Below are 12542 nucleotides of genomic sequence, written 5' to 3'. Positions count from 1 at the left end.
TTCAGCTTGTAAAGCGTACATGACATTTTCAGACACAAGAAGTTATAAATGCAATATGTAATGTAAAACATCATTCTGACTTTTATCCTTGATGGAAAAATCTGCACAAATACTTAAGTCTATTTGTGTTGTATTGTAATATTGGTTCAAAGCAATCTGTTGTGGAGATATGCATGGGTTCTTAAACACCTGGTGGACTGTTTCAGGAGTCTGCTTTTACTGAATCACTATTGGGGTAATGATTATGCCATTATCCATTATGGTAACATAAAATCCAAAAGAAACCATGTAAAAAGCAATGTTTGATAGGGATTGCAGACCTTTCCTAGTGAGCAAGGAAGCGGTGTTCATCAGGACTTTCATGCAGATGCGAGTGGGTGGTCAGATATGACGCTCCCGGGACCAAATAATGATGATACGTTTCCAATAATGCCCAGCACAAGTCCATTAGAAGCATCAAGCAACAGTGGACATCAATGCAGGGGTTGCAGGCTGAGTGCATTTACACCAAAATCTCAGGCTTTTCATGGGGCTTTTTTATTTCACAATGGCTGCTTCTGTCACCTGAACCATTCGTTTTAATGTACTCATTCACTGGTTTAGTGCATATAACATGCAAATTTCTGTGACCTTAAAATAATAATGAGCATGTATTGTCATGGTTTTTAGAGGCACACAGAAAATGCTTCAATGCTAATTCAGATTTTCTTACATTCAACAAAATGTCAAAGTATCTGCCTTTTAAAAAGCCTTTTAAACGCAGTGACTGTTTTCACTTGCATGAAGTTTGAATATTAACTGAGTCCAGAAAGGCTACAGGCTGAAATATGAAGCTGACATTCACTAATAGGTTTTATGTTCAACATTTCTCAGTATTATGCCTCTCAAACACATAAACATGTGCCAACGCTGACAAGAGAAACATTTAATTGAATTGAAATGCGATATTTTATTACATCAGATTGCACACAGCTTGTCTCTGTCCTAGTGGTTTACCAAATAGCTTTTCATGAACGCTTGTGAAGATCCGAGTAATACAATTAAGCACGGTTTATACAAACGGTCCTCATCTCCTCAAGTAAAAAAGGCGCTACCGGGTTCTAGCAAGTATTTAATGGTAATCAGAAAATTCTTGATGCAAACCTACAGGAATTACCAGGAACCTCTACCTCACTAAATAAGCTACTGATGAAATGCTATCAGCTGTACATAGTTGCCACAATTTATCACTTTTGATTGCCAGTCAAGAAGAATGTAGCTAAACTGAGGGCCAATCCCCTTTGTGGTCTAGATTTACTCTTATTTTAGTTCTCTGGGAGGTTATGTGCAAAGGATTGTGGGTAGCAAATTTGAAGACAGGAGTATCTATAGAGTGACTGACATTTTCTTGGCATATGATACACTACTAATATGACACGCTGATGTTTTTATTAGGCATATGATACACTGCCTTTAATCAAAACAATAATTTTTTATATTCTCCATATGCGTTCATATTATTTTCCAACAAAATACTTTGTCATAAGTAAGATAAGTTGCAGTATGTGTGCATTTAGTCGATGCCTAGCAAGCTACTTCTCAACCGATATATGCTGCCATTTATCAGGTAAATAATATTTGTTGCGACAGCGGGTAGGAGGATAAAATGTGTTCACCGGGTAGGTAAATGTCAGAGAAAATTGTTTCTATTAAAATACAGCAAAAGTCTCAGTGAGGCAACATGTGCTGGTGTTGCTCCTTTAGCCATATTTTAAAGGTAAAGTGGGAATATTAGTTTTTAGTTTGCACTTTTTAGGTCTTTAAAAAGCATTAGTTACGTAAAAAGGAATATAGTCCAAGTTAGCCATGTACAAATCTGACCTTACGCAAGGTGTGCTTTTTATCCTAGAATAAAGAGCAGCATTAATTATGATTGTATGTTTCCTCTGGCCTCACTTATTCAGTGAATTCAGTGCATTTAATGAAAGCAAAGGGAACTTCAAATACCATGACAACTCCTTTCCCATGACATATAGAATGAAGCCTGGCCTGTTTGTCTGTGTTAAATACTTCAGTGCATTCAGAAATGATCTGTCTACAGTTCCTCTCTTTATTGATTGCCCCAGAGGCAAAGACATACAGCACTCTGGTTTTCATAAGCAAAACTGCTCAGTGGAGATCTGAAGGGTGTTTTTTTCCCCCGTTGCAACAAATAATGGCATGTTTCAGTCTGAGTTGTGATCTCCAGTGGTACTGCATTAATGATGACTGCACTTACTTGCTTACTTGCTACTCTACAATCATTGGAGTGCTTCCACAGGCAACATGATACCTTTTAAAAACTCATTGTCAATGAAATATGTCAAACACAATGACAGGATTGTGCGGCTAATTCATCAGTCGTTGTCATCAGAAGCCATTTTATATTGTCTGGTTCAGGTTTAATAACTCAATAGTACGCAGAGAGCTTTTAGAGCAGATAAAAAAAATACATTATTATACAAATATTCTAGTCTTAATAGAGAATGAGGAGGATCTTCTTCCCTGCAGGCCATTCAGAGTCTAAACCAGAAAATTACCTAGCACCTAGTACCTGGACCTCTCTCTCTCTGTCTTCTTTTCCTTATTTTGCAAATTGTTTGGACAATTGCACAACTGCCACTTTAACACTTGACTGCCACAGCTCAGAGACACTTTCATATTAGCACATGAACAGTGTAGTGACAATCACACTGGGACACTTTACATCTGGACTACTGTCAATGTCTATGTCATACACATACCCATCTCTTTATGCCTTTTATATATATATATATATATATATATATATATATATATATATATATATATATATATATATATATACACGGAAGATGCTGCACAATAAAAAATGAAGGAACGGGGAGAAAGCAACATGGGGCAAGGAGAATATTCAGGCTAAAGAAAATGACAGAAAGTTTCCAAGTTTAGGATAATTTCAAACTAAAACATAAAGAAAACACTGTACAGTGCATTTTCCTTTTTTGGTATTGGTATTTATGATGTTTATTTATATATTTGTATTTTAGCATTGTACGAGAATGTGAGGTGTGTCAGAGAAGTATGTGAGGGGGCTGCAGGACATGTATGAGGACAGTGTGACAGCAGTGTAGTGTGCAGTAGGAGCGACAGTCTGGTTCAAGTGTGGAGGTTGGACTGCATCAAGGATCGGCTCTGAGCCCTTCCCTGTTAATTTAAAAGAAGCAGATATAGAGGACAGAGTAGAAGGATGGAGACGGATGATCCGCTGTTGCGACCCCTAATAAAAAAAAGCATTTCACTACATGACGTACTTTGTATTAATGTGTTTGTGACAAATAAATTGGATTACATTTGATTTTTTTTATATTAGAATTAAGGGTCTCCTAAACTGGCCAAACAGGAGCACATTTTTTGCTTTTTTTTCAACAAAATTTACCTATAATATATAAAAAAATTAAATATAAATTGTACCATATTTCTTATTCATGGTAATTTGTATGAGTTCAATGACTATCTTTTTCACAATTCAACAAACACCTCAAAAATGTGTTCAATGAAAGATAAAAAAGTAAATTGTCTTTCGATGAAGGGCTCATTTGCAGTATTTCTTGTTTGATATCTTTATTCGATAGTACAAACTCTCTCTCTTTCTCTCTCTTCCTTTTTCTTGGTCTCTTGCTCAGAAAAAAAAAAATCCCTATTTCCAACAACAGGCCAAACAAGCGTGATTGAAATATGCCAACCCAAAGGGATAAAATGACCTACTCCGAGCAACAAATCTCTGTTGGCACATATTTTCCAGCCTAATGTGCCAGCGTGTATGCATCCAAACTACATCATAGCAGGATTAACCTAAGAATGGCCAGCATTAGAATGGAAATCAGCAACCTCAGCTTTCTGGAGTGAAGCTATACATTAGCTTAATGTCTGTGTGGGGTTGATGCTGTTGGCCATTAATAGCATGGCCAATGCAGTAGAAAGACAAGAAGACTTTGGTGTGGTGGCATTTTAATTTTAATTTTTATTTTCAGTGGCGCTCATTACGCAAACACTCAGATCCAAGTTTGCCGTTGTAGTGTAGACACACACACACACACACACACACACACACACACACACACACACACACACACACACACACACACACACATTGACTCGAGCACTTCTGCAGCAGGTTCACATTAATTATGCATCCACAATGTCGAGTGACTAATCAGATATGCTGTTAATGACGTGAGGTGAATGCTTTAAATCAGCTCGTGTCTCAAACACAAATGATGTCAGTCATATCAAGGTGAGTCAGATATGAATGTTAATTGATTTAGTCAAGCGGACGTAGCTTCATAATGGATTGGCCTTCCTTGTTAGCGTCACATTTCAGTGAAAAGTTGGATCTGTGTGAAGAGAGTGCGGAGTGCAAAGGATGTGATTTATTTTACATTTTGGGTGCTCTTAGGCGCATCACCCAGCCACAGTGACCCGGTGTTCATCTCTGTAGTATGGGCTTTCAGAGAAAAGCTGGCTCTACGCTATCATGCTAACTTTCAGTGCCTTATTCTTACATCTGTGCATGGCAATGCAAAGTTCACTCATTAGATAGACACTCAGCCACATTCTTTTAGAGCAAGGTCATGTTTGATTGTAAGTTCATTTAGCTTCTCTCTAAATAATACTCGTTGAAATGTCGAGCTAAAAGCTTTGGGCAGAGGAGAAGAGAAGAGATGTCGAACGACCCGTGTAGCCTGTTTGTTTATTGTTCGCCGCTCAGGCCAAAGCAGTTTTCATGCCATCCCCATGACAACGAGGATGGAACAAGGGAGTGAAAGGACAGAATCTCAATGAGAGGATCTCCACTTTACTTCGACCTCACCAATCGTGCAGCTGTACCGCTACTCTCGTTTTTCCTCACCAGTCAGTTACTGTAGTGTTATCCTAAGAACAGTATAGAAACAGTAAAAAACAGGAAAGGTTTGATAAGTGAAAACATTTTGAATTTGCATTGCTTTGTTTGTCCATTTCTTGTTTGAAGTTTTCATTTCTTTACTTGTCTCACAAGCATGTGCAGAATCAATATCTTTGTGTTCATCTAATCAGAGATGGATTTCGACGTTTCCCTGAATGTGATCGTTTCATTTTGCTTTGTCGCACCGTCTGGACTTTCTGAGTGTAACAATGTGTTGCAGTTCAACTTCCTTTTAAAACTAAAAAGTTTATTCACTAAAAGTGGGCGTATTAGCGCAAGAGCTTAAAAAAAAAATTTATTTCCATTCATAGAGCAGTAGATCCAGAGTTTACCCTGATAATGTGTAAGTTTGTATTATACCTTCAGTAGCAATAGGCATGTTTGTGAAAGGTGTCAGGAAACCAAAGAACCTGGATTTAACTCATGCGGACACAAAGAGATCATGAAGAAATCTGAACAGTCAGAAAATAGAGCTCAAGACTTAAACCGTGGCCAGGTAGCATCGGTTTCCAAAGTGACAAAGGCACTACAGTTGTGTGTTCCACTGTTTCCTATCTTCATGTTATTCCACTCGCATATTAAGGATATAGGCAACAAACCTGATGCACAAAATTCAACGGTATCAAATAAAAAATACAACACTCGGAAATACTAAACAGAACAAAAATATAATAACAGCGTCAATATTGTGTTTTTCAGCAAACATTGTGTTTCTTTTGTTTAATAAACATTGAGGGGGAAATGCACACAGAGATTTGACATTTCTTTATATCTGTTTACTGATCTGTGTTTTTATGATTTAGACTGAATGCTTCTTGGTATTCAAGGTTGTCTCTTTCCACTGGCTGACTCAGGAGCAATTAGTTTTATCCTGTGGCCCACTGTATTGAACTGACATCCATAAAACATTGGACCAACATCACTGAGCTTTATTTTTTATAACTCAGCCAGAGATTCACCCTCTCAAACAGCCTTTGTTCGGATCTATTGTTGAGAACATGATTGACAAAGCACCAGATTATGCTTCTAAGAGCGATGCTTTTTGCAGAATACAGTCTTATATGGTATATAATAGCTTAAAAATGAAACCAACACCCAATACAAGTTATTATTTGTTTATTGAAATAAGCTTGAGCTTAGATTTGATTCCTTTATTCAGCCATGACTTACTGCCTTAAGTGTCAAACATGTTGTTATTACAACTAATACTAATATGCCTAATACAACTAATACTAATATCCCAGGACATGCAGCATTCGATGACTGTTGATATTTAGTATAACAGCTCTGGGACATTTAACACTTCACATCTATATCAGTCTGCTTTTCTGGGTTTGCAATATAGAATTACAATTTCTAGCAAAGGTTGGTTATATTAAAACAGCACTAGAATAGACTGCAGGCTTGAGTCATGGCAACACTCAAAACTCTGTACAACTGTGTTTTCTTTTAGAAACAATTTTTGTTGACTGAACTAATTTTCTGACTAAACCTTATCTCGAATGACAGTTATATTTCATGTTTTTAGCATTGTGGCATAAAAGCAATATCATGCCCACAATCATATCTGGACTGATACTCTCTATACAGCAACACTCTTGTTATTGTACAGTATTGTTTTAATAATTATAATTCCAGTAACATTACAGTGAGCACAAATACCTGGTGCGTCTATACATTTTAATATACTAAGTTGCTCTGCAGTACATAGCTATAAAGACAATGATTTCTACATGCAAACATATTTAACTGTGTTGTCTACATGCACCCTATCATCTCCCAAGGGTCCTCGGGTGCAGCCCAAAGAATGATGGACACCTGTGATTAAATACAACAGCTGTGACAGATCCACAGCATTGACAGTGATTAGAGCAGCTAACAACCTCCTGCCGTCAGTGCACTAAAACATGATGGCTGACCCTCTTCTACTGACTTTTTCTTCATGCCATTTCTAAATAAACTGCTGTTTCCTCCCTTTATATATTATTCTTCCATATGGCAGCTTTATTATTGCAATTTTTTTAATTGCAGTGGATTTGTGTATCTCTGCTGTTTGTGGTCTCGGAAATAACTGGGTTATTTTTAAATAATGCAGTAATTAATAGAGCCAATTAACAAAGAGAGAGCATTCCAGCACTGAGAGAAGGCAGGAACAACAAAAACGCTCTGGTGCTGGAGCCATCTATGGATTAAATATGTAGTCTAATCTAAAGGAAAAAGAAGAAGAAAAAAGCAGTAAACAGTTTAAGGAGTCTGCAGGGATAATACAGTTTTTGCTGTCAATCTTTTTTAAATATAGGCCAATCAAGAACTTGACATGTTCTAACACCAGGATGTTGTGTTAAATCAGTGATGCACAACAGAAGCAACGTAAAATTAAGTGTCTGAACCATTTAATTTCTAATACCAGATTACCATAAACTCAACTGTCATATAATAAAAAAATATCTTGAAGTTTTGCAGTGATTGGCTGTAAAGTGGCGATGAAATCCTTCTATAACATGTCACTATAAAAAGACATTTTCACGTTGATGAAAATGTCACAAGAGCCTGAGCTTGCATGTTAAAGACATGTCACGCTAAGAGCAATATATCGTTTTCGTTCTCTTGCCAAGAAAAAGAAGTGCCTGATTCACCGTGATAAAGAGTCCTTTGGGAATAAAATGACCTTAATCTTTTTTTCCCCTCTTCTTAGACACCCTAAAGAAATACCAGTAAGCATGTGAGCTTATATATGTAGCTGACTTAGACCTCCTACTCTTTACGCCATTATGTATCTTAGAGAACGCTGACTGCGAAGCAAAATGACAGGAAGAAACATAAACCCTTAAAAAAGGGAAAGTACAAGCAGAGACTATATAATGCTCTCATCATTAGGGATCTGCCATGGGGTGTGGAAAGGACTGCCCAATGCCATGAAAAAAAGACTATGCTCGTGCTCACTTCTTGCCATTATAAACTCTCTTTGGTATAATGACAAGATCATCAGCATTTACCTAAAACCACCACAGCAATTACGAGCAGGCCATCAGCATCCTGTTACCTTATTATGTTAAAACAGGGCTATGATGGCTAATGATTTTGCATCCAGTAGGAAACTGAACCTGTACATGGTTTCGCTCGGTGTCTTTCTCCAATTTAATTAACGTTTACGACCATGGTGTAATTCTGTAAAATGAAAATCAAAATAATGGATTCAGCATGTAATGGTTACTTGTACACCGTACCGTTGGGATTTCCAGGTAGACAAGGCTTTCTGCAAAAGCCAAGGGAAGCAACGAGTGGTTCTCCTGTATTAGATTTCCATACAAACAGAGGGGCCAGATGTTAATTTTTTTCCATTAAAGACAAACACTTGGGCTTGTCTGGACAGATATCTGTTGTGGATTTAAACGGCTGGCTTTTCATGTGATTTCAGTAATCGGGAGCTGTCCGTGGTCCTTAATGCACTGCTGCTAGAGATTGGGGTAGAAAAACCTGTGCTGTCTTCTTCTGCACGTACATAACATTTGCTCTTTGTACCTCTGTAAATGGAACTGTGAACAAGAGCCACAATAAGCTCTTCACTGCAGCACTTAAGCGAGCTTGTTGTCTACCCTTAGCGGCTAATGTTAAACACCTATAAAATGGGCAACGTTTTCCTATTTCTTGCACTTAATGACTCCATTCTATACATACCACAAAGCTGTTGAATGCTTGATTCTTATCTTTACAAATGTGCTGAATTCTACACAGTAACAGCGCTTGAGTCGGTAATTCTGGCTCAATAAATACGTAATCATTTACATTGTAGAGGTGCTTGTATGGTGGATGTAGCTGATAATAGGATTTAAAAAATCTGTGGAACCCTGGATATGTATATGCTTTTTGTAGCACTTATTTAGCATAGGAAGACTCCAATGTCCAATGTCCAGAGCGTTAACATATATATATATATATATATATATATATATATATATATATATATATATATATATATATACACACACACACACTTCAGAATAAAACATCTCAAAATAATTAACTTTAGAGTTGCAAAGGCTACAAAACCATACTAAATTGTTGCTTATTATTTAATGCATATAAGTGCCTAATAATTCATCATGATTTGATATCATCCTGAAAATCAAAGACAATCAAACAGTAATCCATAGAGTAGATTAACCAATTATTTTGGCTGCATTTTTTTTTTTTTTTACAATGTACTGTGTTATTAAAAAAGTAGGCACTCCTTATACTTCCTTTTTAATGCAATATAAGAATATGGAAGCATTTACCTTCATCGAGTAGAAGTCAGCATGCTACAGGATGGCTTGTTGCATTATTGTTGCTTTAAACAAATCACATTAGATATGCAACTATGCTTTGGTCTCTCTAGTGAAATCTCTGCAGGAGATATTTTAAGCTTTTCTTTAAACACCTGTCACTGCAGGCTTGAACTTATCCTATCCCAGGTGATGCATGATAATGAGTAAATCAAATATTCTACGCTTCCTGCTTTCTCCATCAGTTATAGTCTATTACCCATAGCCAGCAAGTATGCACACTCCATTGCAACATTGCTAGATATGGAAAAACAAAAAGTGACCTAAAGACAGCATGATGGGGGAAAAAAAAAAAAAACACTGAACAGAGCCTTACAATAAGTTGCATCATGGAGATGCATGATGGTACTACTGATTTTATTAAGCCGTCTATTATCTATGAGAGCTACAAGATATCGTGAGTCGACCAAACTTAAAAAAATATTAAGAACAAGATTTTCATGCATTAATGACCAGATCATCCTAAGACTACATAAACCATGTACCATGTTACGAATTAACTCAACACTCTGACACCAAACTGGTATAACAAATGACCCTAATGAGAACTTACTAGAATGGATGAGTGCATGACTACATCCTGGCTTTCTCACATCATTTCACAACTTCTAGAGGACTTCCTGTGGTCTTCAAGCAACACTATGAAGCTGGGAAGTCGTTAAAATAAACTGTGGTCTTATAGTAGAAACAATGGCCAAAGCATCGCGTTTAACTGGAATAAGCTGCATTTGGTGGTGGTGCTGTATTTCCTTTCACCTTTTTCTCCATGTGCCGAATTAGCGGCCAATTTAAAAGCCATCTTCTACATTCCTTGGCCAGTATAGCAAATATCAGGCTCAATACCTTTAACTAGAAGAGTGTAATTATATAAACTGCGTCGCATGAGGATTTATTTCTGTTTTTTTGCTGAGATGCGGTGAAGCTTTGGTGCCGCTTAATGGGAAAAAAGGGCAACTGCTTGGGGGGCCGTTTTACCCGCGCTGTGCAAACCAGGGAAGTCAATCACACACACACACACACACACACACCAAGCAGGAATCTACCTATCACACCTTAAGACAATAAGCACGCCAGGCTTTGCTTATAAATAAATAATAAAAGCAGGAGAAACCATGCAGCCTATGAGATATTAACAAATGCTAAAATAAAACTCCTGCACTCTGTTGAGCATTTCAGTCCAACGCAAAACGTTGCAATGGTTATTCTCTTCATAATGCATGGAATAATAGCTATAATAAAGTGAAAGTAACAGTCACAACTCATCAGACACTATCTGACTGGATGGAGTTCAGAAAACGCGCGTCACACCAGTGCGACTTTTTCTTTCTTTTTTTCTTCGTTAATCTGATGATCTGTTGCTATTCGTTAAGCCGTGTTAATGCGTTCGAAAAGTTCGCCTCTGGTGCAGAAACTCTAGTCTCTCGGTGATCTTGTTTAAGTCCATAGCAAACTGGATTTTCAGAAATGCCTTGTGGTGAAGGGCGAGCGCTGAAATCAGGTTTTGTCCGCGTGCCACCCCCGCACACATGCCCCCGTCCTAATAAAAACCCTTATTCTTTCTCGCCCCCTCACACACCACACACACACACACACACACACACTCGTTTCAGACTTTAGCTACGTGGTTTGAGTTTGGGATGAACGGGTTTGGAATCCAGTGCCAAGCAGGAAAACGTGACGATCCACGAATCCGTTTCTCGCAGCATGACAGCAAGCAGCGCGCGCGTTTAGAACTGCAAAAGTGCGTTTGGGTAAACGCTTGTTGGTTTATAAAGCGCGTATAAAGGGGCTTATAATGGAATACGACATTAAGCAAGTCGTGTCCCAATACCTCCACAGATTGTAAAGGAAGCTGGAGCTGGTGATCATTCCAGGACTCGGGTTATCATCTGAGCTGCATTCCACGAGCTCCTGGGGGAACAATAACACGGAGCGGAGACACAAGGTGGTCCCAAATAATAAAGGCTAATTTAGGAAAGGATTTGAACGCGCGTGTGTGTGTGTGTATGAGGTGCAGAAGATAGCAGGCAGATGATCCATACAGTAGATATATGAACCGGGGAGCGCGTGCATCCCCGCGCGTCACAAGGCGCTCAGCGCGCGCCGGCTGAAAAGAAAAAAAAAGAAAAAGAACGAGAGAGATAAAGAGAAGAAGAAGAAATCTTACCGTTACCGTGAACCGAGGCGGTGATCAGCACGATGTACAAGAAGAGAAGCCGGTTGCAGGGCTGCGAGGGTAACGCCGCCTTCATTAGCGCGAAAAGCCGTATTCTCACCGAGGTCCCTGCGCATTCGCACGCAGTCCGCACGAGTCCTGCTTTATCCGATTCCAAACTCGCGCCCATGGCAATAGATTTGTTGCTTAGTGTTGCTGCTTCTTCTGCTTCTTCTTCTTTTTTTTTCTTCTGCGTTTCGGCGGCGGCGCGTCACTATTTTATCACACGCTTTCCACGGGAAGATCCGCTGCGCGTCGGCGCTGAGAAAAATCCCCACGCGTCGGCAGCGGACTCGCGCAGGCGGACTGAACCATCTCGCGTAAGACTGCGGGGTTCGCGGATGCTGCGGGAGGATTTCACTGCGAAACGGGGGAAGGGGGGGTGAGACGCGAGATTTTAGGATCTCCGAGAAGATTTGTGCACAGTCCAGACAAACGCTCCACTCCACGCAGTACTGAAGAAACCGACACGCATCCCGGTTTACGTCGCCTCTGCTGCAGGCTGCTGTAACCCGCTGCACGCGCTGCCTCTCCTCCGTCTCAGCGTCTGCTCGTTTCGCTTCCAATTAATTAGCGGAGCTCTGCGTTTCAGCCCTCTATCCGCATGAATCATAGGAGACACACACACTCACGCACACACAAACCACCTCCGCTCAAAAGTTTGCAGCCTCCGTTAGTGTCTGAATCTTTGGGAGGTGTGGACGTGGTCGATAAGGTTTTCCCTGAGCCGCAGCTCCTGCAGGCGCACTGCATTAGTAGTCTCTCAACGACGCCGAAAGTCCGACTGCAGAGAGCGCATCTCTCTCTCTCTCTCTCTCTCTCTCTCTCTCTCTCTCTCTCTCTCTCTCACACACACTCGCACAGAGAAACTGGCACTGTTTCTCTGTCCACAGTCTGTTGCTTTGAAGATTTCACAGGATATAGTAAGCAATAATAATAAGAATTATTATTATATTAAAAAAGAAGTTAGATTGTAGATGAAGAGGAAAAATACAATCATCATCATCATCATCACCACCATCTTTATCACCATCATCAT

The 12542-nt window shown here is 39.2% G+C and overlaps 1 protein-coding gene across 3 annotated transcripts in view; it reads right to left on the bottom strand.

Annotated features, from left to right (window-relative positions):
• Positions 1–12276, bottom strand: part of csmd2 (CUB and Sushi multiple domains 2) — a 359814-nt gene extending 347538 nt beyond the window's left edge. For 2 of the 3 annotated variants that reach the window (XM_046834777.1, XM_046834778.1), the window contains exon 1: positions 11456–12276. In XM_046834777.1, coding sequence (XP_046690733.1) covers positions 11456–11633 — 178 coding nt within the window. In that variant the 5' untranslated portion in view covers positions 11634–12276. The remainder of the gene's footprint in view (positions 1–11455) is intronic. The other variant, XM_046834780.1, reaches the window with a different exon arrangement.
• Positions 12277–12542: the final 266 nt, after the last annotated feature.

The sequence above is a fragment of the Silurus meridionalis genome, chromosome 22 (genome assembly GCF_014805685.1).
Source record: "Silurus meridionalis isolate SWU-2019-XX chromosome 22, ASM1480568v1, whole genome shotgun sequence".
Lineage (NCBI taxonomy): Eukaryota > Metazoa > Chordata > Actinopteri > Siluriformes > Siluridae > Silurus > Silurus meridionalis.
The sequence above is the reverse complement of the archived record's forward strand: the minus strand, read 5'-3'. Positions and strand labels throughout refer to the sequence as shown.